At 37.7% G+C, this 26,977-nt stretch overlaps 1 protein-coding gene across 5 annotated transcripts in view; it reads left to right on the top strand.

The window, feature by feature from the left end:
- The window catches only part of RBFOX1 (RNA binding fox-1 homolog 1), a 1,278,833-nt gene that overhangs the window by 840,292 nt on the left and 411,564 nt on the right, over nucleotides 1-26,977 (top strand). For 3 of the 5 annotated variants that reach the window (XM_025203686.1, XM_025203675.1, XM_025203692.1), the window contains exon 1: nucleotides 17,131-17,407. The exons of 1 other annotated variant lie outside the window; for it this stretch is intronic. In XM_025203686.1, coding sequence (XP_025059471.1) covers nucleotides 17,321-17,407 — 87 coding nt within the window. In that variant the 5' untranslated portion in view covers nucleotides 17,131-17,320. Of the gene's footprint in view, nucleotides 1-17,130; nucleotides 17,408-26,977 lie in introns of those variants that run through there. One more of the 5 variants, XM_025203680.1, reaches the window with a different exon arrangement.

The following is a 26,977-nucleotide window of genomic DNA, read 5'->3' as shown; positions in this document are numbered from 1 at the left end:
TATTCCTAGCACTCTGTTAAGTTTTTTTAACTGGTACCAGAGATGGGAAAGTGAGCAGGAGTTTATCGCTATGCATTATAGTGATATAATGGCATTAGTAGAACTATAGAAATCAGTGCTTGTCACAGGAAGACTCCTCCAAGGTCTACAGCCTCTTAAAGGTGTTCACGTGCTTGATTAATCCGTTTTTAAACTGAGGTATGTAATAGATGGGCTCTCCTGAGGAACTCTTGTCATTCCTTTGCTAGCATCCCTCGTTTACCTCTGAGTAGCCTAGTGCAGAGCCATTGACTCCTTTTACATTTTGCTTCCCCTCCTCCTCTGTCAGTGCAGCAGCCCAGTGAATTTAATTAGGGAAAATAGCATATTTAATGTCTATAGTATGCTGAGTAGCTGTAGTCAGGCCTTTGGTCTTTTGCACTATAGCAAGCTCCAGCTGTGGAGAGATCACTCTCTGTTTTGATCCTGCCCTTTTTTGTTGTGTTAAACACATGCAGAATCAAAATTAGATACTGTAGTAAGAACTAAAGCATAGAGAGGACTGTATTTGTTCACAGTGAAGTAATGATTTTTTTGCAGATACGGAACAAAAGTACATGCAACTTTAAAATGTGAACGCCAAAGATACTCAAGCTATGATGTATGATAACACAAATGGTTTAACCCTAATTAAGACCATTTTTATGTTTGACTTTTGACCATTTACCATCAAAATCAACAAAATACTGTCTGCCTTCTTAACTGTAACCCTGTGAGTATGCTTAGCTTTATATATATATATATGTGTGTGTGTGTGTGTGTGTGTGTGTGTGTGTGTACTGCTGTGCTCTTAGTCCTATGCAATTTTGATCTTCCTATCCAACTTCTTTTGAACATCCACTAATGTATATTAAGTATGTATTAGTATACCATGTCTTGGTGTGCTGTTTCTTGGGCTTTGTTTTTCCCTGTCTGGTGGTGTTGCTACTTTGTTTTATTTTATACCGTGGCAAGCTGTGTTATTAAATACATAGTTTTATTCAAGGTATTAAGGGGCTACATGAAAGCTGTCTTCTGCACTTGAAAACAAGGAGAAATAAAAAAGTGGTAAAATGTAACTTTGAGGTTCTCTAACACTGTTTAAATATATAGCAGTTGGTGAAAGTTTGTAAGGTTTGTTTGAAACTGATTCAGCAGAAGTTGTAGAGACCAGAAAGAAAAACCTTGTTGAAAAGTTCTCCCAGAAAAAAATGGAATTAGAGTTACTTAGAAAATTTGAGAATGGAAGGAAACCCAGGAAAACGATATATTATGGGTCTGTCCCTTCTTTCTTAAAGCTTTTTTTTCCTAGTCATGTGTTACTCCTGTCTCTGGAATGTTACATGACTGCATAGCTCAATTAATGCTCCATGGCAGGAGGAGGAAAAAAATTGTCTCTCTCTTGTCAGAAGCGAAGTTATTTACTTTCAAAAGCTGACAGAATAGCACTGCAGGGGCTTCATTTATTTCTGTTCAGAATGTCATTATTGTGTAATGCAGAGGGGCTTCTGCATGCATTGCAAGCTTATTCTTATAATCTTTATTATGCTGGATGGCTGCATAAGTGTAAGCTGGCACAATGGAATGTTAAAGGTTCTGATTTTTGCTTTTGCAGTTGTGCGAAACCACATCAAAGATTGTTCAAAGGTTTACCAGGTAGTTGATTAAGAATGGATTATTCCAGTGCTGGTGCTTAACATAGATGGCATCAAGCTTTGGCCTACCTGAAAAAGTGACTGTATCCCCAGTTGCCTTATAATATATCCCACTTGTCCTGATGTCAAGCATATGGTGTGGGACTGCCGTTCCAACAATAGTCTTTATCTGTACTGTTTCCTTAAAGCATGATCCTAAAGAACACTTCAGTAAGAGGTTTCTTGTATAAGAACTGGATGTCAATTGCTTTTGGTCAAAAGATATTGAAAAAGGCTTCTTTTTTTAAAAGTTTTGTTATTGGGTACAAGATACAAGACCAGAGGTGAGATAAATAGCTGTGATACTTGATTTGAGGAGCCACTAAAAAAAAAATCAGATGTATCATGTTCTTTATATATTGTAATTTTAAGACCTTGCATTTAATTTCCTTAGTATGTCCTACAGCTCCATTTGGAATTTCATACTACTTATCAGTGGTACAAGGGATTACATATCCCTCTCCAGAGAGGATGTTGGGAGACCAAAGTGCAAAGATGATATGGGTTGCTTTTGAAGCTCCTTTTGCATAAGTGATATGCACATAGCTCCTCTTTTAAACATCAAAAAATTGTTCTCTTGGGATGTAAAAGTTTCCTTCATTTAAGAAAGAGCTTTCTTTGAAGGAGCAGGATTTTCAGGGGGAGGGGGAGAAAAGAAAAGAAAACAAACAAACAAAAAACAAGGCAAACTTATAATGCCATTATCCATGTTACTTGCCTTTCAGTTTGAAATAAACTAGTATTAATTTGCAGGTGATTTTGTTTAAATACAACCTGAAGATGTAGATTCAGGACAACTAATTTTGTTTGCAAATGAGTTTTTTTCTTCCTTTCCAGACATAGACACCAACAAATTTCTATTGCAATTCTTGGGCTTGCGGGACTAAAAAGGGAAAAAGTAAAATGCTATTGGGAAGCGTCAAACACAGAGAATGATGGAGTACATTTCATAGCAGCCAATTCCAACCCCCAAATCCCTGTTGTGCAGGAAGGCTTTCCAGCGAGCACAGGAAATTCAGCCATTGCACAGCATAGTATTAATGATTTATACACACCACACCAATGCTTTTGTTCACTAGCAGAGCCTAGTTGTGTTAATAAAGGAATTTCAGGAAAAAGGGTCCCGGCATGCTGAGCTGTTTTGCTCAATGCGGTGGATGCTGCCTCCATAAATCAAAAGAATTTAGTGCTTTACCACCTTGCAGAACAACTATGCATTTTTTTTTAATCTGATTCACCTAGGAATATTTTCATTGCTTTTCTATAAAGAATGAATGAACTACTGGATGAGATCTATCTCAGCTGTTTTAGGGTTGATTGGTTTGCTTCACAGTGGCATTATACTTCCATTTGTTTTCCATTTGGTATTTATGCTTTATGGTGTTGTCTATGGAAATAGGCTAGCACAGTTTTATTAGCATAAAGAGATGCAGATCACATTAGATTGTCTTTTTTCTTACACATAACCAAGTAAAATATAAATAGCAAATATGTGTTTGCAGTAAACAAAGTAATTGTCCTTTATTTGAAATAAAATTGTAATAACGTTCACTAGAATACCAGGGTTTTTTTTTTATTAATTGGAATTACGTGCCTTAGCTTTGTTTTTGTAACAAGCACGTTTTTTTATTTTCTGCATCAAAGTTGTTCTTATGCCTAGAAACTTTCTTTTTCTCCAGCAGCAAGCCTAGAAATTGATGCTTCAACAGATTTATTTTCATGTAATGAAGACTACTTTCAAATGTTGGATCAGTGTTAATATGACAGGAGAAAACATGCATTTAATTATTTAAATGAAAATTGGCAAAGTATAGTAAAAATTCCCTGATGAGTGTAGAGAATTAATACCATGGGACACTAACATCAGAACAAATATAAAGTGATATATTTATGTAATCATTACTACATTTCCTATTTATCCTTTTTCAAAGGAGTGTGTGAAAATGTGCATTTTGTTTTAAGGTATTAAGTAAGTTTACTGTTGAGGGAAAATACCTCCTTTGATAAGGAAAGCACATAATATTATCAGATAGAGCAGTTGCAATGTCTTTGGTCCATTTGGATCATGTTCAAGTTCATTGATTTATATAGCCTTTGCTTACAGAAAATGTGACTGCATTGTCAGGATTTTGTTGCATTACAAAATACGGTTGCCTAGTAGCTTTCTGAAACTAACCAATGCAGTAATCAGCAGTACTGAAATTAAAGCTAATGTTAAGAAGAATGTTTTGTTTATGGTTTGTCTTGCTGTCTGAAGGCTGAATGCAGATAAGGATATGATTTTGTTTTCTGTTTTCATCACAGGATAAATGGTGTAAATATCGTGGATTAATACGAGGCAGGTGTCCAGTAAATGAGGTTTATGTTTATATTGTACCATTTTTTTATTTGTTTGTCCTCTATTATTTGGGTGCATGAGTGTCTCATTGTGTTTAATTATGTCTACGAGGCACAAGACAGCAGTCAACATCTGCTCTATTGTTTCCTTGGTTTACATATAGCTTTGATGGGTTATTAAACAATCTATTTTTCAAACAGAAAACAGAGAAACAAGCTGAACCCATATTATATTATTTTGTAAAGGTACATTATGTAATTAGTTCTCTAAGATTTCTACATATCAGTTGTTTGGGTCAAACACGTCTTAATTTTTAAAAATAATTTGAGCAATAGAAAATACTTTATGATATCTAGCAGTTTGCAAATAATAGCGAATTTCTGAGGTATAAAGTACAAATTATTGTGGTAATAATGTATTTACATAATTTTATCCGTACATTTTGCATTTAAATAGTAATATTGAATTGTGAAATATTAAGACAAACTGTAGCTATAACAAATCAGATATTCATTTTTATTTTACTTAGTAGAAACAGCTTTCAACATTAAACATCTTTTTTAAGGCATAGTGCATCTTCATGTGTTAATTCACAATAATTGAGTTTGGTCAGGATTATATTGTTTTTAAAACATTCATTGGGACTAGGCAATCCTCCTCTTAGATACAATCTTGCAGTCCTTACTCAGGGAAAAATATATAGACAAGGGATTTTTTTACTATGTTAGCAGTGAGAGAGACCTGCAGAATGGGGCTTTTCTGTATATTATTTCCCCTAGTAAAAGACTTCTTATTTCATAGCTGTTTCTGGTTTTGCTTCTGGGTTTTTTATCTGTTAACCCATTTTACATGTCTTTATATAATAAGTTCTTATATTTTATGCTAGCATAGTTATAGTATAATACTATACCAGGTGAGTATTTCTTTTGTGTCTGCATACCTTAGCAAAATCATCATTTGTATTTTTATAGGTAGGGCAAGTGAACACAGTAGTGGCTAGGATAATTACCTCCAGCAAATACTGTATCCTACTATGAGTAACATCCCATCTGTAGATATACTAACCTGATACTTGGAATGTTTAAACAATGTTCCTCCAGTTCCGTCACCTGATTTTTCACAGATTTGAAGAATCTATAGCTAGTATTGACTTTGAAAAGAGCAGTAGGTATTCAGACCTTTTGAAAATCAGGCCTTGTGTTGCATTAATTAGAAAAGAAGTCTCTATCTCACCACAAAATAAAAGGAAGTAAATTTGATCGTAATGTTTTAAAAGGTATAGGGACTAATATTTATATATTTCTCAATTTGAGCTCTTTCAAATAGTACTGATGTAATTTTTATGCATTCTATGTGTATAATTTTTACTTTGAACCCACATTTTGAAACTGAGGATTGCATACTCAGGGAACATACACAAAGATCCATATTTAAAGATGCATACAGTGAATTGGTGTATAGTTTATGAGTAAGCATAGTTAAGTCATTCAAGACTGATGTTGCAAGTTTCACGAAGTTTGAATATCACTTTGCAAAATGATATTCAGTGCTTGGCATAGCTAAAACAACTCACGTTTTATGCATAGCTAATTAAGAATGCTTGCTGACCTCCCACCCAGCTATCCTTGTACATCAATCACATGAGGTTTTAACATGATACTGAATTTAAAATCTGTCCCTTTAAGTGTCAGCTCGTTTAAGAGATTTTGAGTTTTGTGCATATTCCATGAATAGTATGTGACAAGTATAAGTTTAAACTGAAATAAATGAGATACTGCCCAACATTTTGAGGGAAGGATGAAGTCTGTTGGTAGAGAAATACTATGACAATTAATATCTGGGATTACATAAAGCCAAAATATTTGGGGTGGATCCATAAATGTTGTAAATCAATTTTAGTCTGCCGTCTCTTGACATCTCTACAAAGCCATGGAAAACCAGTCCCACAGAATCTCCATGATGAATATTACAAAATAATTTAATCACCCTGAAGAATTGGCTTTTATCTATTCACATGAACATAGGGAACCAAGCAGTCAGTCATAGAGTAGTCTTTATGTGCATATGCAAAAATTGAATGCTTAGGTGACTTTATGAGGTAGAATATAAGTGTGTATAACTGCTACTTTTAGAGTGTACACAACAACATAGAATCTGATTTCTGTATAAGATGTCAGGGGTCAGATCTTCAGCTGGTATAAGTCAATATAGTCTACTGACTTCCCCTGAGGATTTAACCCCTGGTGTCTTGTCCTGAAATCTGATTCCTTTTGTAATGCACATTCTAAAAGCATTGTTTACATGCACCTGTGTTCAGCCTCAGAAATGCATTCAAGGCATTGTTTTTCTAACGCATCCAGTAATACTTTGTGTACATGTAGTGCATGTTTTTAAAGATGGTTTGATTTCATGCTGCATGTGGATATGTCCCTCTGGATCATGCCTACTTCCCAGCAACATGCTGCTAAATTTCTCTATCAGTGCCATCAAGAAAAACCTGTGGTGCATTATTTCTCAATGATTTGTGAAAGAAACTCTATGGCAAGAGTCACTTTCTGATATATATTCCCGTTGTGGCTTGCAGCTTTTCTGGCATTGAATGTATGCGCATCTTTTGGCCAGGATTTGTCCCAGAGAATATAACATCATCCTCAGCAGCATTTGCTTCCATAAGTCAGTCAAGGCTGAATGTTAAAAGATGAGCATTAACCACAGCATGTCCAACTTTCCCATTAGTTTCATAAATAACATGAGAGATTAGTAGAGTGTTGTAAGGATGTCACCTTCCTGAGTTTATACAATAATATTAGATTAGGCAAAGCATGTAGAGAAGCAGACTAGGACGGAGCATCATCTTTAAGCAACAATTCCAGAGAATTGTAAAAACCTTTGAAAATAGTTTCTATAAAAATTCACAAGTCCCAGTTCACTCATTAATTATCCTGAAATGTGACAGTTCTGTAGAAAGTGCTGCATAGCTATTTTATTTCTTTGCAATACCAGAGAGATGTTCCAAAAATAGCATTGCAATCATGTTGTGTGCAAGTTGTGACTGTGAAAACAACACAACAGTATCTACTAGTGCAGTCAATGATCCCCTTAGGCTAATCATGGCAGAGTAACATTAAGCAAGGGGTGTGTGTGTGTTGTGTGTGTGTGTGTGTGTGTGTGTGTGTGCTGAGCAAGTGGGTTATAACACTTCCTCCATTTTAATGCCCATTAGCATTGAATAATGAATGATTCCTGTCTGTTGTGTATTTCTTTTCCTCTAACCAAAGCCATGGATCCCACTCCATTGCATTCTGCCCTCTACTCACAGGATTTCTTGGTATTGGAATACCATGGGAAAACCCATGTGGTTAACTGCTCATATGGGCCACAGTCATAAAGATAGTTTAAACTGTTGATATCTATTCTTACTTTGCTCTGCTGGAGCAGAATTGGGAGGTATTTTAAATATTTCTGTCAGGGGAAGCTGTTCACCCTTCAGCCTCTCCCTGACAGCAACAAAATCTCATTCATATCCAATTAATATTCCTAATATCTAATTAACAAACTGAGTTCAATCCAAACAGAAAATAATCCTCTCCAGTTGCTCTTCCTCTCTGCACAATTTTACCCCAGTCCTTGACTGGGACTTTACAAGGGCAATTGTCAACACTGGTTGATACAAGCTAAACCTTAAGAATGGCTGAAAAGGCTACCACCATTTAGAGACAGAGAGAGCGAGAGAGAGAGAGAAGGAGTAGAGTTAACTCAAAGGCAGAAGTCATTAATAGCCCTTAAAAAATTTGGATGGAAATACAAACTCTGTGCAATCATTGGCTTCCTGCTACCTGTTGGCAATAATATCATGTGTGTATGGCTTTCCACTTTAATAATAACTGTGCTGTTCTGCTACTATGCTATCCAGCCCGCATCACAGCCCAAACAGATGTGGTTGCCCCAATGTCTAAGCAGACTAGTAGTCTTGCAAATCTATTTTTTGGGGAAACATGGGAGGGAGAGTTTCTAAAAACCCTGGATATTGGGTCAATGCTGAATCTCTATAGGAAAGTACATTCCTTTGCAGAAAAATGTGTATCTCCTATTTCTGAGCCACAGGTTTGGAAGTTAACCCTTCCAAATTCCTCACAATCAGCAAGGCTTCTCTACTACTTTCTGCCATGAATGCCTGCCTTGAATGATGCTAGCCATTATTTTTGTGATTTTCCTTTCCCTGCAGGTCTCAGCCAAACCTCAAACTAGGTCAAGATGGCAAAGGTTTAAAAATATTGTAAAAAGAAGGTATGCTATGAATACAAATAGACTGGGACAATTATCCATGATCCTTTCATACCTAGATGTCATATCTGAAGGGAATAGGAGGTTCTGAATTGAAATTCTTCCTGCCAAGTCCACTGCAGGATATATATATATTTTTTTTACTTGGTAGCTTTTCATAAACTATTTGTCAGTAGATTCCAATTACTGTTTACCAGGAAGCTTTACTATGCATGGTGCCTATCAGCAAGTCACTTCTATATCAAAAAGAGCATGCTGCATTGAAAAATCCATACACTTATGCTCTGCCATGCCCATGGGAATCATGTTTTGATGAATAACGGAAGTGTTAGATTGACAGCTTGGCATTCCTCCTGCCCCGGTATGGTGGTGAGGAAAACTTCCTTTGCCATCTAGATATAGGAATGAAAAATGATGGATGTCATCCACCTACTACTTGAACTTTGTGGTCTGTTAGTCTGCAATGACAGGTTGCTTGTCACATTGCTATAGAATGAATGGGTTTTTGTAGCTCCAGGATCATAGAATTTTAGAAAAATAGGATTGGAAGGAAGCTCAGGAGGTCATCTAGTGCAACTCCCTACTCAAAGCAGGACCAGCCCCAACTAGATCATCCCAGCCAGGACTTTGTCTAGCCTGGCCTTAAAAACCTTCAAGGATAGCACTTCCACCACCTCTCTGGGTAATTGGTTCCAGTGTTTTACTGCCCTCCTAGTGAGAAAGTTCTTCCTAATATCTAACCTAAACTTCCCTTGCTGCAACTTGAGACCATTGCTCTTTGTGCTGTCATCTGCCAGTACTGAGAATAGTCTAGCTCTATCTTCTTTGGAACTACACTTCAAGTAGTTGAAGGTAGCTATTAAATCCCCTTTGGTCTTCTCTTCTCCAGACAAAATAAATCCAGTTCTGTCAGCCTATCCTCAGAAGTCATGTTCCCCAGCCCCCAAACCAGCTTGTTGCCCTCTGCTGGACTCTCTCCAATTTTTGCACATCCTTTTTGTAGTGGGAGACCCAAAAGTGGACACAATACTCCAAATGTGGCTTCACCAGTGCTGAATGGAGGGGAAGAATCACTTCCCTTGATCTGCTGGCATCACTCCTACTAATGCAGCTCACTATGCCATTAGCCTTCTTGGCAACAAGGACACACTGTTGTCTCATATTCAGCTTATTGTCCACTGTAGCCCCCAGATCTTTTTCTGCAAAGCTGCTGTTTAACTAGTCAATCCCCAGCCTGTAATGGTGAATGGGATTGTGCTGAACTAAGTGCAGGACTTTGCATGTGTCCTTATTAAACCTAATGAGATTTTTTTTTGGTTTAACCCTCTAATTTGTCTAGGATCTCATATAATGTATGTCAGTGCCTAGAAACTGCTGTTGTGTAAGCGGTATTGTGCCCTCATGCAACAACAAAAATCTTGAATATGAAAGGGTTAATAATCTACCATGGCATGACCTAGTATGGCAACTCATCAGGCACTCAGTGCAAGAAGACATGCCCACCTATTGGTAGACACAAAAATGATCCCTCCCTTTCCCCCTGACAATGTGTGTAGAACTTTGGGAGGAGCTGACAAAGCCTGGAAGAAATACAAATTCAGTGTTATACTTTCAACCAATTGAATATTTGATGAAGAAACTTAAAGACATTTCACATAATATTTAGTTAGTTTCTTATGAAAACAAAAAAAGACTACATTTAATACAGTGATGGGATCTGAGAATGTGTGTAATAAATACACCAAGAGCACTGAAAGCGTGGTAAAGTCTCTGTGTTGAACACAAAAGGTGTAGCAAGCACCTTGGGGTGCAAGGGGAGGGAATTATGCAGACCACTGGAAAGTTGGAGGGGGAGGGGGAGCAAGGGGAACTGGGTGTTGCCTGTCCCTGCTTTCAGCACTCAAGTGGCAGACACCACTGCTGTAGTAGCATGGGCTTGGGCTCATGATGTTGCGGGACCCATTCACTACACACTAGCTGCAGCAGCCACATGACATGGGATCACCAGGAGCCACCCCTGTGCCCTGTTCACTCCTTCTTTTCCAGATTGGGTATAGGGCTGTGCCTGCTGTAGCAAAAACCTTCTGTGGGGGGAGAAAGGACATAATTCTACTTGCCTCTCCTACCTCTTAGGTACACTACTCAGGTGAGGGGCTGGACCTGCCCTGTTCCTATGGCTGGGCAGTGTGGAGCTGTTTCTCTCAGGGCATAGATTCCTGGGATGGTGATGATCTTGGTACACCCTCTAAGAAAGCACCCAGGGCTGATGCCTTGCTCTCCCCACACCCACTTACACTACTGGCTGTACATATCTTTTGAGAGGTTTCCAGTATGCACTTAGAGTGGAATTTTTACCACTATGTAGCCTCTAGTACTGAACCTGAACACATCTAATTGACATGCAAGGGTAGGAGGTCAAGCGCCATCTATATCAGTGATGCTCAACAAGGGTTCTCTGGCACCCTGGGCTACCTTGTGATACTTTTAAGGGTGCTGCAGTGTGCCAGACATTGTTAGGTATGCAAATACAATTCACAAGATAAATCCAGATATTTTAAATAGAAATTTGTAGTGTTAAAACATTCTGACTTGCGATCTGAGTTTTTTGCAATAAAAGAATTGCTCTAATGTTTTTCTGGAGTCCAAATACAAGTGAAAACTTAAGAGCTGGCATTTTCCAAGGGGTGCCTTGAGTCTAGAAAGGGTGAAAACCACCGGTCTTCATGCATTTATCTTTTCAAGACAGAGAATTAATTCTGTGGGTTTTTTTGAGTGTCAAGGGGAAAAACAGCCTGTGAGCTAGAAAGGTCCCCCCCCCGGCCCCATGCTGCTGTCAAATTATAATAGTTTATGTAAAGAAACAGTTTTTCACTCTGGCAAAGGGCTATGGATGACAAATGCATCTCTCTAGTGATGACCGGGTCTAAATAGGAAATGAAGATTTCTATAGTAAGGGCACTGAGCACACAATTTATGGGCACACCCAATTCATAACTGTCTGTCCCTTCAAAGGTGAACCTTAAGGAATTAAAGTTTGGGACATATTTTACTTATATGTTTATTTGCATTACCATAGGTGCCCTAGAATTCTAATCGTGGAGCATGATCCCTTTGTGGTAGACTGTATAATCAGAGTATAAAAAGTAGTTGCTGCTTGAAGATGGAGTATATGATTTTTAAGACGAGAATCGCTAGGTGGATAAGCAAAGATGAAAGCCTACAAGGAAATTGTAAGACAGTTCTGGCATAACTAGTGGATGCAGCTCACCAGTGCTCTAACTGTAATCAAGTTTTTTGTAGGTATCACCACAGAGAAGATTTTAAAGGAAAGTTTGAAAAATGGAATAAGAAAGCTTCACATATTTTTACAGGGAGTGACATCCTAGTGGGAAATGCAAGACAGGAAGCACAAAGGTGGTTATTTGAAAATCGGATAAGTGGATGAAGGATGTTATGATCTGAGGTAGGAGTTAGCACTAAAGATACTCAATATCTCTCAGTACTCAATGGGAGAAGAGAAACTATAGGTGAAAGTGAAGAGAATACCTTCTGTTTGATGTGATAGAGATGGGGAAACAAAGGATGGATGCAAAGAGAGGATGGTCAGTATGACAGGCTAGGTGACAGTAGGATTGCAATTTCGGCAGCAGAATTCTGAACGAGTATGGCAGCATGTAATGAAGAAGCACAAAATGAACATGATGCCACCTTTTGCCTGCCAGAGCTGCTGACAGTACCAAAGACAATTAGATCATTTACCAATGCCACTCAAACCATAATAGATTTTTTTAGGAGATAGTGTTCTCATGTGAGACCCTGATATAAAACAGAAGAAATTGAAGAAGAGAACTGGTATTGGTCAGCACTTGCTTGTACATTTATCAAGGAATATGAGAAAGTTAACTGTCCCAGAATGTGTGAATCCTGTGTGTCCCAGAATGTTAGGGCTTTCCTGTGGTACACTAAAACTGCTACAGGATTTCTCCTAAATATATTTCCTGGATTTTTCTTAAAATAATTGTACAGCAGTTCCCATAAAACTATAAGACAGATTGGGTTAGAATTAAAATCTCCTTTTCTGCAACACTTCGGAGAAAAGAACCAGTCTGAACGATAGTAAGAGATTTTACTTAGTTTCCTTTATGCATTTTATTTGGTATGTTTCTAAACAGTACTTGGAAGAGGTGGACAAGAATTGTGTGCTCCAGCATACCTGATTCACCCTTGAGGGTGAGGAACTGTTGGCCATACGAGGAATCAGTTATGATCATTTTGAGCCTCAGCTGGTTTATACATTGCCATCAAGTTCTGATGAGAGCAGAAGCCACTTAAAAATAGAAATTCTAATTTTAATGTAAGCATACGGTACCACTGAATGAGTTATATACTTCATGGATATTCTATACATTTGGGATGAAAGACAGCCCCTCCCTCCCCCACCCAGCTTTAAACCCAGATGCTTTTCCCAACTGGACCCCACAAACCAACCGCTACAAATGGTGGTTTTTTGGACCAAGTGAGTTAGACTTCTAGCACAGATTCCAGATACGTCAGGGATTTGTGATGTAGCCATGTGTGAGCCTGAGTCATTCGCAATTACTTGCTTCTTTTTTGCAGCTCAGCCCTATTGTTAAAATTAAGATACAGGGTGTGAAGTGAAAGTTGGTTGTTGGTATACTTGGCTTTTAACCCCCAGAACTTTGGATCCTTGAAACTGTGCTTAGAAATAGAGGAATGGAGGCAGAAACTGAGGAGAGAAGCCACACTTGGGTCATTTCCAAGATATTCATTTTTTTTGGTCAGTGTTTCTAGTGCATCTGGACAGTGACTGGCCTGACCATTGTGGTCCTTGAAGTGAAGTAGCAGGTCAAGGAGAGGTGGGGATTGGGAATTTAGAAGACTAGTGTTATAAGGCAACACTGGCATGGACATAGTAGAAAATGTAGAATGGGTAGTGAGCTATCTTTGCTCCTTCTGTTGATCTTTCCTTTGTGTGTGTCTAATGAATCTAGTGGTCTCTAAACCTGCTTACATCATGAAGGGATAGCCATTTGCAACCCATTCTTTGTGTCAGTGTACAATACTGCAACAGACAACTATTATCGTTTCTAGTAAGATGTTGAGTTTGGAATAGCATCACAAAAGTGAAGAACAGAACACAGACAGAGAGAGTTTCTTGCTCCATGTTTGAGTTTGGAGCTTTCCTAAGAAGAAAACCATTGACAAACTGTAAGAACAAGAGCTTTAGGAAGAGTAAGAAAGATGGACAGAAGGTGGGAGGGCTAGTCTTATAAAGAAAGATTGAGGAAATCAAATACAATATGGCAACGAGAGCCATGATCTTATTATTGTGGAAGAGGGGATGAAACTTACTGATAGAATAAGTATTAAGCTCAGAAATATTTTGTGGAAGAGCCTTCCTTTGTGGTATTTGAAACTAGATAGGGCATCGCTTGAGGAGTTTTAAATAAAGAGCAGTCTTGTATTGTATGGACTGAACAGGTCTCTGCCATCTATAACTTCTCTGTTTCTGTGAGAAGAGCATACACCATTGGTTGCCTGAGGACTGCATTGCAGGGATCCTCCTTAAGTGCCCCTTGCAGTGCAGTTCCAGCAGTATTATTAAAGGCAACTTATTCAAGCCATAATTGGAAGAGACCTCTGCTTTTGCCCAAGTCTTTTCTTTCCCCATCTCTGTAAGGCATTGCATCACATGTAATTCTCTTTTGAAAACAAATCCCTTATAGAAATAGCCATAAGACTAGAAAAAGAAAAGTATTTTATATATTGATTACTTTCATTTCAGGTTTTTTATTTTTATTTTAAGGAACAGTCAATCATCTATTTTAATAAGGTTCTTGGAAATTCCTAATAAAAATTGTAAGAATTATAAGAATCAAAAAAGGAAGTACAGGTTTGAAAACAGGCTGAAGAGGAAAACTTCCCTTCAATTAGAACATTAAAGGTTAGGGGGAGGGCTGTTTATTCCTCTCCTCCATCCACATTATAATTTTGCCTAAAAGAAAACATCATGAAAGTGAAAATTGAAGAGTTGTTTGAAATAGCAGTCCATTCTTTCACCCCCACCATTTACTTTTCTTGTAGGTTCAAAGGTATCAAGGAAAGATGTAGTCACTATTAATGGCCTGGAAAAGGCTTTTTTTTCCCATTGTGATAAACACTTTGGCCCTGATCCAGCCAAAGTGTATAAGCCTATACTTAAAATTAAGCATGTGTGATGCTCTACTGAAGTAAATGGAATTACTAGTATGTTTTAGTGTCCTGCTGCATTGGGGTCAGAATACTCGACATCTTTCAAGATCCCTTCAGGATCATACAGTCTGTGATGAGGGTACTCTTTAAAAGTAGAAATAGGGTATGTCTACAAAATGGAATGCAATGCCATGCAGATATCTTGGGCTACTTCCAATGACTCAAGCAGCATATCCATATTTGTGTGGGGCTTTGGTTCCATAATTTACTTCACTAACTTAGCCCAAGCAGAACACCGTACTAATGTAACTGTACTGCTTCGTATAGGCAAGCTAGCTTGCTTAGAGATAGTCTGGGTATCTCTTCATTGCACACATGCTGTGAAGACATAGCCAAAAATTTAAGGTAAAAAGGACTAGAAAACTTGTAGCAAAATACAATTTTAGGGGAATAAATTCAAATATCAGCTTTGTGTGTATTCCATTGAAACCAGTATAAGTTGCATTGCTCTAAAGAAGCCTGAACTACTTACCAAAACTGTAGGTACATTTTATAGTTTTGAGTCTTAGACCTGTGTGAATGTAGGTAGCTGATGCACATACAGACATCAGTTAAAGAGCCGAGAGACTCAGAACTTGGATGTAGGGTGTCATGTTTCTTTGCACTTAGGCACATGTTGTTATAGTGAGGCACACCAAATGATAGGTTATTAAAACAGCTAGTTTATTTTCAAAGCTAATTACTATTCCAAAATAGTGGTGCAGTGAATGGAAAATGGTTTTAAGCTAACTGTGCTGCTTCAATATTTTCATACTCACCTATCCCCATATTGTTTACTTGTTGAAACAAAAATGGTAAAGCAATATACAGCCCAAATTAGCCACCCTCTTTCATGCCAGTTACCCTGTTGGAGTCATGTGAATACAGCTTGTGGGACCCAGTCTGTGGTCTCCAGGTGCTAGGTGAAAGGCACCCTCTGTATCTTTAAATGAAGTCTGCTATTTGCATTGTTTAGACTAAACAAATAAAAAGCTAATAAAAACAAACCTTCGTAGTAAATAATAATAATTGTAAAGAATTTTAACTTTAGTGCACTTACTGCTATTTTGCCTTTTGTTTATATATTTCCATCTATAAAGTTAATAACTGGGTTTTTAATAGAGATTATTAAAAAACTCTAGACAGTAACCCTCATGTGTCATCCTAGTGTATACCTGATAATTAAATTGTAGAGAGTTCTGTACCTTATTAATAATAATGAGAACATGGAATATGATTAATAGCATAGTATAGTTAGGTAACTGATGTAAATAGTATTATTCCCAACAGAAAAGCAGAGCTGTCTCTAAACAGAAGATCGAAGTAGGTAAACATTGCTTAATCACACGGTGAGTGCTGTGTCCTCACTGGCAACCTCTCAGAAAGACAGCCTAGAGGGTCACAATTCAGAATCTAAAGTTAGAAATCATATAAGGCCATTAGTAATAGGGGTCAACATGCAGCTGCTAAGGGAGATTTCTAAATCCTGCAACACGGCTGCTTTGATACATGAGAATCAATTACTGAAAACCTTTCAAGATCGCCAAAATGTGACATTAAATAATTGAATATCACATCAAATCTTGTCTGCAATTAGTTATCTAGAAAAGTAATTATGCAGCAAAATCAAGTAACTAGAATTAGTGGTGTGAAGCACCCTGGTTATTCAGAGACTATAGGAAATGATGATATTTTTACTTGTAATGGGAAGTTTTAAGCACTTAGGTGAAGGAAAAAAAAATCCTCACTTTTGATTTCTATTATTAATCATATTTAAAACAGGAGGCAGATCATACATCTTATAGTTAAACATGGAGCTTAATGACAAAGTTTGTTTTATTTAAAATTAAAGAATTTTGCTCTGGAAGAAGGTTCCTAGCAAAATGGATAGCGCATAAAATAACAGGACCATTTTGTTTAGGTTAAGGTAAAATAAAGTATGCTTGGTCTCTCTTACAATAAGAGCATAACTTTAATAGAATAATAATATAAAATACTATTGATATATAATCATTTAACTTTTAAAACTTTGTGCGATAAATACAACAGCATAGAATATTATAAAAGGCAGACATAAGATGCAGTATATCAGGGAATACAACTGATGCTGATAAAAATACTTAACCTGAAAAAGACCAAAGGAAAGGGAATAATTCAAGATAGACAATGCATGCATAGTAAGTGACAGGCTCTTACTCAAACTAACACTAATATTGCTGAGTATTTGGGCACTATTCCAAAATAATACGTAAATATATATGCATTTATTTATACATGGCAAAGCTGATTCTAATTCTAAAAGAGTAGCTTATAATAGCCATTACTGGTATCTGTTTCCCTATATTGATACCAGAATGAATGCTAGACTTCTTTCATCTGTTGGAGCCAACTAGGAAGAACCTGATTTATACGTGTGTATTTCTTTTTAAAATCTAAATTAATAAAGAGTAGTTGGTTAGTCATGTTATTTAAGCTGTTCCCAAAATAGCACCTTCCTTTTTGGTAGACTTAGCTTTGCAGCTGTTGTCTCTATCTGTTGTCTCTGAAGAAAATTTTAACATTAAGAGTTGCTGACGTCAATTTTTTTCTTTTTTTTACAGCTGATGTGGGCTTTGGCCCTGACAGAAGTTATTTGGTTCTAGCTCTGAGTTTCGAAGAAGTTGGTATATAGATTTTCCCCTAACTTTCAATTGATGTGTTTAGCTTTAGTGGGAGTAATACAATCACTTAAACCATGTTGTCGTCTCAAGGAGTTTTGCTACATCCGTATGGAGTGCCCATGATTCTGCCGGCAGCACCATACTTCGCTGGACTTGTTCAGGTAATGCAAGGCCGCTTCCAACAAGCAACTTAACTCTAGTGCACTTAGAGTAATAATTGGAATTTTTATGGTTGAGAAAGCAAACACTTTTAATACAGGCAAAAGCCCTCATGTAGTCAGTGAGAAGACAGTAGGAAATCAAAAAGATGGATCACCCTAATCTGTGTATTGACATCTCTCATGGCTGAATAAATGGTGTAGTTGAGCTATATTTGCTTGTATTGATCTGACTGCTGTTTAACATTCATGCCTTTGCTTCACGAGGTTGACCACAGGGCAGGGGATTTGCTATCCATTCTAGGTTTCTGAGGGACTCAGTATTCCCACGGCAGATCATGAGACAAAGTAACTTATCATGATGTGGTTCAGTTAAGTGCTTTAGAACAGCAAATATGAATAGCATTAAATATGCATTAATTCCTATGTTATGCCTCACATTAAATGCCTGTGTTTAATAACTTGTTTTTGGTATGAAAAAGCTTATAATCTTTATAGGTAATTTATGGACCTCAAATCAGGTTTTATTGAGCGTTTGAAAATGACAAGATTCTGGTTTTGTAGGAGACTTCTGTGTTTTAGTTGCAAACTGGCAATTATTGGATAGGGCTTTGGGTTTTGCTTGTGTGGTATCTTTTTTTACCTTTTAAGTTAGATGCTTGCTTTGTTAGTTTTCACTCATGCTAGATAAGCTTCGGTTTTTACAGTAGTTTGTCTTGTACATGTTAATTACACAAAATGTGTCCCTTTAGTGGTATTAAAAAGCACTATAACTTATTCAAAATATCATGGCCAAAAATAAGAAAACAAAAGTCTAGTGCAATAATTAAGCTGTATGTATTAACAAGAGCAGGTAATGAAGCTAAAGAAAGTGCAACAGAGTGCATTACAGTGTCACTACAGTGTTCAGTCAGATGAAAACTGTTGGGGTAACGAATCTGTTTAAATCCTTATTGTGCCCCTTGTTTCTTACAGTATGTTAGTTTGAGAGGAGGCAAAATAACAAAACCAAACCAAACCCAGGCTTATTCCAAACAGCTGAGCCCTTCAGTAATCAAGGATTGCTAGTTGTCTCCTTCACTTAAGAGTTCACTCAGTATTAGACACATATGTATAAAGTAGAAATATATTGATCCATTCAAGACTGGCCATTATCAATATTGAAAAATATATGTGTTTTTTGGCACATACAAGCTGACATTAGGTTTTTTTTTTATATCTAGTGGAACACAATAACAGAATTGGCCACATCAAGCAGGCCTTCATATCCATTAGAATTTGGGGGTGAAGGTCAGACACCAGAGCTCAGTCAGACCCTCTACTATCCTGTCCAATAAATAATTACAAGCAAATCGTGCCTTTCACTCTATGCTGATTGATGCTGAAATTGCTTTTGAAAGTTCTCATAAGTTCCTGTTATAGATTAAGTGCCGGTGTAGGAAAAATAACTGCACCCAACTGAAATGGGTGAATGTAATCAGGTTTAATGGACTCGAGAGCTTGTTCGGAATTAAATAACTATTGATTTGTTGGAAAGTTGCTGTCATTACAAAATGCCACTCTGGATGCATTATCCAAGCAGATAGATTAGAAGTAAGAGCCCTTTGAAAATTTGGGATACTTTATTCAGGATTTTTTTTCTCTTTTTTTCTTTCTCTTTTTAAAGAACCACCCAGCCCTGATGTGTACATCATTAGGAACAATGGGATAGTTGTAAAATCCAATACATTGTTATGGGAAGAAATAGTGAATTATGTTTGTAGATATGATAGACATGCTCAGTATATGAAGTGTTTTCTTCCTCCCCCTCTCAAACTTCATATTTAATAACAGTACGTATTTCAACAAAACAGTTTAGTATATGATTTACTCACTCATGAAAGCTTCTGGTTAGAATTTCTGTTAATCTGAATCAACATGTATTTATATCTGCTACTGCAAAGCAATATTTTCCTGTTTCCTTTGTGTTCTGTACTATGTGGAGGGAAGCTGGGAGACAAGGAAAAGGAAAGATGAGTCTTTTAGGCATACCTCAGGTAGAACTAACACTGAATACAGTTTTATGTTTGATGCTTAAAAATATATTTAGGCTGGTGATATTTTTCCACTTTCTAAAATTTTAGACCAGCATGAAATAGCAATGGTTGAAAAGATGGTTAATAGAATATGGTGGAGCCCTTCTTTATCCTTACAGGAAGGATGTCTTCTTCCTTTAAAAGCTTTCTGGATATATGTATATGTCACTGGGTTTTTTACTATGAAATAGGTCAATCTACAGTAAATGCAACCCTATGGTCAAAGATGTGTTGTATTTTCACTAAATCACATAAGTACCCTGATTAGGTACAAATTGGTTCACATTGGAGAATGCCTTACAGGATGCAGACTTTAAAAAAAATAGGCTCAAATTTAAACTATTTCAATAGGACCTATTTACTTTTTTATATATGGTTTGTAAACTTTTCAAATTCTTGCTAGTAGAATCCAAAACGTTTGCAAAGGACTCATTCTAACATTTATGTAGAAATTCTTTAGGAAGGTATTCTATAAGATCACCTTCTCAAAAACTCAAATGTACAATTTCATAGTGACTTTCTACCCAAAGAAGAACTAAACATTGAATAATTTTGGCTATTCCCTATAATAATTTTACTTCCTATAATGAGGCTGAGAACACACAAATCTTTACAGATAGCTTCTATTCTTCAGTACCACAATGGTGTGTTCCCCACCCCTGTGGATTTTTTTTCTACCTGGTACCAAAGTTACAGCTTTTGCCAGCTCGTCTTACTGATTTTCCTCAGTGGAACTTAGCTTTTTGTCATGAGCAACATAACACAATGCAGATACCCACTTTCCTATTATTACACAATGAAATGTGGTGGGCTGCAAGGGAACAAGGTAAATGAAGATAAGGAGGGGTTTTTTTTTTTTAGATCTCTCTCTCTACATATATATAACACTATATATAGTTATACAGTTTCTATGTCTATATTATATTACTTCTACTTCATATTACAAGTTATTAATATAAAACCTTTTTTTCAGAGTTAAGATTATGTATTCAGTGAGATTTGTAGCAAGGCATGTGTCCCTTGGGAGGTCCCTCCCAAGGCATGTGTCCATTGGGAGGTTTCATGCTGGAAGTAAGGAAGAGAGTTTGTTAGGGAGGTAAAAAGTTCATTACTTCCTTTGAGTTTGTGATGTTTAGGCAGTAAAAATATATTATTTGAGCTGGTTAATAAATTAAAACTTGCCCTAACTGGTAAATTATTTGGTTTTTAGTGATTTTGTTTTGTAAGGAAGTGCACCTAAATTTAGCTTAAATGTAGGTTCAGAGAGTATTATTTGCCAATATCATGTAATAAGTAAAAGTATGGATTTAAAGTTATTTGAGTATTTTCATAACAGTAGTCAGAAGTGTGGATATATGATATCATTCAGAGTCTGCCTATGCAATAGTTTCACTGATTTAGTCTTCATGGCTAGGGACAGACATTACACATATACCAGTTTAAGTGATCAGAAACTAGTTTAAACCTGTAACAGAATACATGTTCAGCGCACATTAAACCAGTTTGAAAATGGCTGAAACCAGTTTGAGATAAACCTGGTTGAATGCAGTATTAGACTTAACTGATTTGGCTCAAACTGGTTTATGCAATGTCTGTCCCAGACCGCTTGTTGGTTCAAGTTAAACCAAACTCCCCCAGCATCCTGGCATGCTCTCTGGGCTGGGTGGGGCTCTCTGCTCCATACCAGAGCTGGCCCTTCCCTCTGCTTCCTGGTTGCAGCTCCAGAGACTGAGCGGTTCCCCCCAACCCCACCTCTCCCTGGTAAGCAGGAATTCCCCCCTCCCCTCTGCCTTGCAGAGGTGTCTGTGTATTAGGTAACAGACCACATGCTAACTATGGTCCATGATGAATCAGCAGGCAAAATCAACAGGTAGCTGGCAATGTCCCTTTGTTGTTTTCTTAATGGGTTGATAAACACTAAGTTAGGGGTGATAAACACTGTTATCAATTCCCTGCTGGGCTAATTGGAGCATCCTGCCAGGGCCTGGCCATGACCCCACCCTCAGGTCAGTCCTGTGGAAGGAAGGGAGGGCTGCTCTAGCACCCCCTGGCTTCTATCCTGAGCCACTGAAGGCATGTGCCTGCATTTCTGGGATGCCTGCACAGTTACAAAGTAATTTAGCCTCGCCAGGTTAGACTAATCTGCAAAAATTGAATCAATTCAAGCTCAAGCTTTTTGAATGTCTGTCCCTAGCCCATAAGAGAAGCCCTGAATGCCAAGGGTGGCAAAGCTGGTACACAAGATGAAGGAATATTTGATTTCTATTTTCTCATTCACCCATTTTTATACATGGCAAAAGTTGTGTAATCCTTTTAGAATCAGAGGGTGCCTGTAGACATGTGGGGACACTGCTCTGATGTTCCGTATTTACAGCACATTGGAGAAGATTGGATTAATTGAGTCTGATGGAGCATGCTAATTGGCATGCTCCAGCATCCTCTGCATCTCATGTATTTAGTATCCCCACACTTCAGAATGGTGGCAGGGGCACTTGAACTCAAGCTCATTCAGTGCACTTAAGTTAAAGTGCCCCTGCCACCATTTTGAAGTGTGGAATGCTGAATACATGAGACACTCAGAGTCACTCTTATTAAAGTGTCCTCTCTCCTCCTGAAGCACGTGTAAAGGTGCCCAGAGATGTAATGCACATCTTATATTAAAGTCAACATCTGGAGAGTAAATAACTGGTTTAGAATTAATTTGGAGTATCCTAACTTTATTTAAACACAAAATCCATTAAAAATCATTAAGAACATAAAATTGTATTTTTCATAGTGGATTCTGTGGTAAATAAAGGGACAGAGATATGGGATGGTAGTAGGGATCACTGCTTAAGTAGCACTGTATATCACGTGGGCAGAGAGACTTGACACACAAGATGCACAGGTAGCTTCATATAGCTAACACAATTAGGTTTCCAGTAGGATAAAAAGGGGAGCCACAGTCTGGTCACTCTCAAGACAGCATATAGCAAATGGTAGTTAGTAAAAGAGTAATCCATCTGATTCTTTGATAGGTGAAACTAAGTATATGGCAGAATGATGTTCCAGTCCAGCAAGAGACATCGTTCCCTAAACTTAACTTTGTCCCAGTCTTGCATAATGGGAGTAAGATTTGTTCTGTATGGGCACAAAGATCTTCCCAGGTGGAGCCAATTGAAGAATTGCACCTCTGTTTAGGGCCTTGTTACATGTCATACTTGGGCTGCACAAATGTTGATTGGCTTAGTGCTAGCTTGAAGTTTGCAGCAGTCACACCTTTCATCTAGAAACCTTTTCTGGCTGTCCCCTACCAGCACAACTGTGACTTGCCACTAGGGGCCTGATGAACAGGGAGATTCCTTCCAGCCCTATTTCTCTATGATTCTCTATGCTTTATCCATCCTTCAGCAGCAGTGGCAGAGCCTAATGCCCACAACCTGGATTCACCTGCAGCTTCCCTGCCCTGAAGCAGTGGCTGCCCTGGCAGCAGGCTGCCCCCCACCCCCACTCTGCAGCAGCAACCACCATCTCTTGGTGCACCGTGTTTGGATCGGGTGCATGGAGCATGATGCTGTTGGAGCTGCAGGGCTAGAGCTGCAGGACTTATTGGAGCCTGCCAGATCTGGGGATTCCCTGGGGCTGGCCACACTCTCCTCTGCTCCCCATGGCTTGGTAAAGAAGTGGGGCACAGGGTCCATAGCGGTCACATGCCCAAACAGGCTCAGCACTGGTGGGAAAAGGAACCCCCCAGGCTGCCATTCCTGGACTGGGGGTTTGGAGGCTGGGGGAAATAGAAAAACTGTGGCTCAAGTCCCCAGGCTGCTCCACTAAGCAGCCAGGAGTGTTCAGTGCCTACAGAACAGTGCAGTGAGGGACGACAGCTGCATCCTGGGATACTGGAGGATGTCAACTTGAGTGACACATCTGTGGGGAGTGGCCACACATTAATGAGGAGTTGAAGTGTGTGGGTCAGAAATAATCCTGCCCCGGAGGTGATGTAACTTCAAGTGTATAACGTGTGCTTTAAGCCACTTCAACGTGTTAACAAACCAGGGTTTAAGAGTTCCAAGAGCTACCCAAAATTATTATGTAACAAAGCCCTTAGATCAGGCTATGTGCCATTACACTACCTTTAGAGGGCAGACTGCTGGAATTAGCCTTGTTTTGCGTATTGGCAGTTATTCCTAATGTTACAAAATGCAAAACTTAAAACATGGGTCTCTTAACGTTGTAATACAACATATAAAATATGTTTTGGAAACATCCAAAGGGCAAGAGTGGTTGCACATATAATATATTATACAGGGTTATTCATGCAATGGCTGCATATAGCCTTTATCTTTTATTATTTTAAGTATTTTAAATGTTTGCAGTCACTTTAGAGTTATTGTATGTCTGGATTATTATGACATTTTTAAAAAAAAATGCAAACTTAACATCTGACATTAAAATGCTGAGCGCTTTATTATTTACTGCATAGTGTGATTAGAAGGCTTTGCTCCCATGTTAATAGACAGTGAAAAAGTGACATTTCCATATGAATTACTAGGACAAAAAGTTATTAAAGTTGGAATTGCCAAGACTTTTCAGTGAAAAAAAATACTTGAAAATTCTAGACAGAAACAGAGCTCCATTTTATATGAAATGTACTTTTTTAATTAAAAGATTAAAGGGACATTGTCAATCTTTCTGATAAAATCAGTACTCTAAAAAGTATTTGTTTCTGCAGTAGTCATCTGTCATTTTCATCATTTTACAGGCATGTTATATTAGCAAGGATGATATTTTCGTAGCTTAAATAGCCTAGTACAGCAGCAGAGGAATCTAGAACAGTGTTTAAGCTAAGGTTTATTTTCTCAGTATTCAGTAGATTGGGTTGTGTGGGAGTTTCACTTATTCCAAGGAGGGAGACTTTGCATTAAGTCTCTGTTGATTTATGAAGCAGATATCCTTATCAGGTTATATTCTCCTCCTAAAACTGTAGATAAACTAATAGTATTCATTATTAATCAGAATAATTTTGTGTACAATTACCAACATAATTCATTGTATCTGATTTCTGTTGATTTTTTGTTATCATAGCATAACTATTATTTGACAACCAGATGGGGTGCGGGGGCGGAGGAGGTAAGAGGGGAGAATCATAAGATATTTCCATTTTCTTTTAGTTTTCAGATAGACTAGATTCATTTTCCACTACTGAATGTGAGATAACTGGTTAGAGACAGGAAGAGTGTAGAAAGTAGATATGCACATTTCTTCCCTGTCTCATCTTTATATTACCTGGTAAAGTCCCTACCACATAAATGGTAACATTAAGTTTGTGTGCCACTTGTGGTATACCACCACCAAGATGGTAATGGGATCATCTCTAGTTGTTATCAGTTGTTTTTTTTTCAAAAATTCACTATAGATGCATTATTTTGCTTTTGCCTACATCATGGTAAAAGCATCATTTTAGTCATCTGACTAAAATGTACTTAGATGCATGTGAGTACATTTTATTTGTACTGACTATATCAGTATTAGTAAACCCCAGCAAAGTAAGAGGTTTTCTTTAAATGCAGATTGATTCTGGCTTGATAGTGTTGTTCTACTTTTGCAGATGATAAGAGTCTCAGATTATCCATACTGCACATTCCATTGCTTCCATGAGTGGAGGGCTGACACATTTTGCTGTTACTGTCATATTTGATCTGGCTGTTTCCTTGCTTTATTTTCCATTGGGTATATTTATATTTTTGTTCAGTTGTTCAAATGAATGGTCAGAAGGTTTTTCTCCTTTATATATCATGTACATTTGTAGAATGAAAGGATGATGATGATGACGTGGTCTGTTTTATTCTGTTAGCAGTAACTTCTCTTTCTGTCATCAATGACTAAACCTCCTGGAAATACGGTTTCATGTGATTTTTGTTTTGTTTTGCTTAGTTTCATTTTGCTTTTTCATTTAAAACACAGATCAAGCACTGTAACCTACACACATTCTTTGTCAAACCTGTCAGTTACTCCAGGTGCTATAGACAGCTTGTCTTCTGTCATTGTTACTTTAGGGAGGTTGGGGTGGGTTGTTTGATTGGTTTTTTTTTTTAGCTAAGCTGCTTTTTTATTTTTTCTTGGAAAAGGAGAAATAGCAAAATACCTGATGAGTGTATGTGCTTTGCATAAATGTACCTTTCTTGTTGACCAAGTGATCTTTTAATTTGAGATAAGAAAGGTAGTCAGTCTAGATGGTGATCCTCCAATAAAGAAAAAGTTGGTTTATATTTCTGACCTGTCTGTATAATTCCATCAAATAATTCTTTACTTCAATAATCATTTAGGTATGTAGAATTTGAGATTCTACTTCACCTCATATTTTATCAAGTTTTTCTCTGTTATATCTTAGCCAGGGGAATTTTCTAGCCTTGACAAAGGGGCAAGACATTTTATATTCCACCCAATAGATAGGGTATTTCTTTCATCCTTGATATCGTGAACAGTGAACTGTAATAGGCAGTTCTGAACGTCCTGATATGTAAGTATAGTCACCAGCTTGTATGTCAGATACTATACTCGAACATGGTTTTTTGGTTTGACAAGAACAGGATAAGTCTGGTACTATGAGCTCCTGGAGCATTTTTTTATAAGTTGAATTAATAGGAGACTATCTAAACATGCTTGGACAGGAACTCTTTGTATTTTTATCTTTGAAATCTTAATATTTGGGTGATCAGAAGTTGTATGTAGAAGCTGACCCAAGGAAAACATTTTACAAAGTTTTTTTTACCAAACTAATAGCTCAGCCTTGGGTGTCCATGTATTTAAGTGTGTGTGTGTGTGTGTGTGTGTGTGTGTGTGTGTGTGTGTGTGTATATATATGTTTAAAAATACCTGGACTTTGGGAAGTGTGATTTGATTCTCAAAAGTGACTAAGATCTGCCTTGTGGGGTTCAATCTGTATGGGCTTTAAACAATTCTGTAAAACTTTGCTAAGTTCTGTGGGAGTTGTGGGGTGGTGAGAGGTTGCTTTTTCCAAATTGCCAACCCAGCAAAATGAGCCTGGACTCTTGGACTGTGAAAAGTGCATTGTGTTCTTTTTGGCTCGCATACATTATCACCAATAATAAGGAATCTGTTAATCAGATTGTGCCAATAGTTGCAACTGTGTCACTCCATTGATTTCAGTAGGACTAAACATGTACAGCAGATAGCAGAATTCATTTGTATACTTGAAACATAGTTAATAATTATGTTGATAATAAGCAGGGATCTGGGTTTTCCATTCACCATGGGAAAAAAATGATAAAATGTGAATTTTCTCATTTTAAAGAGAAACATTCAGATTTTATCCTTTAAAGGAGAAAAAATCAGGAAACAGCAGGTTTCCCCTTGCAGGCTGGAGGAGTTCCAGCCCGCAAGGAGGAGGGTGATCAGGCAGGAGACGCCATGTGCATGTCTGTGCACACATATGTACATGGCAGCCAGGCAGCATGAAGAGAGCTCCCTGCAGGTAAGTCTGGTGCACGGGGGGAGG

Source organism: Alligator sinensis, unplaced genomic scaffold (genome assembly GCF_000455745.1).
Source record: "Alligator sinensis unplaced genomic scaffold, ASM45574v1 scaffold404_1, whole genome shotgun sequence".
NCBI lineage: Eukaryota > Metazoa > Chordata > Crocodylia > Alligatoridae > Alligator > Alligator sinensis.
The sequence above is the reverse complement of the archived record's forward strand: the minus strand, read 5'-3'. Positions and strand labels throughout refer to the sequence as shown.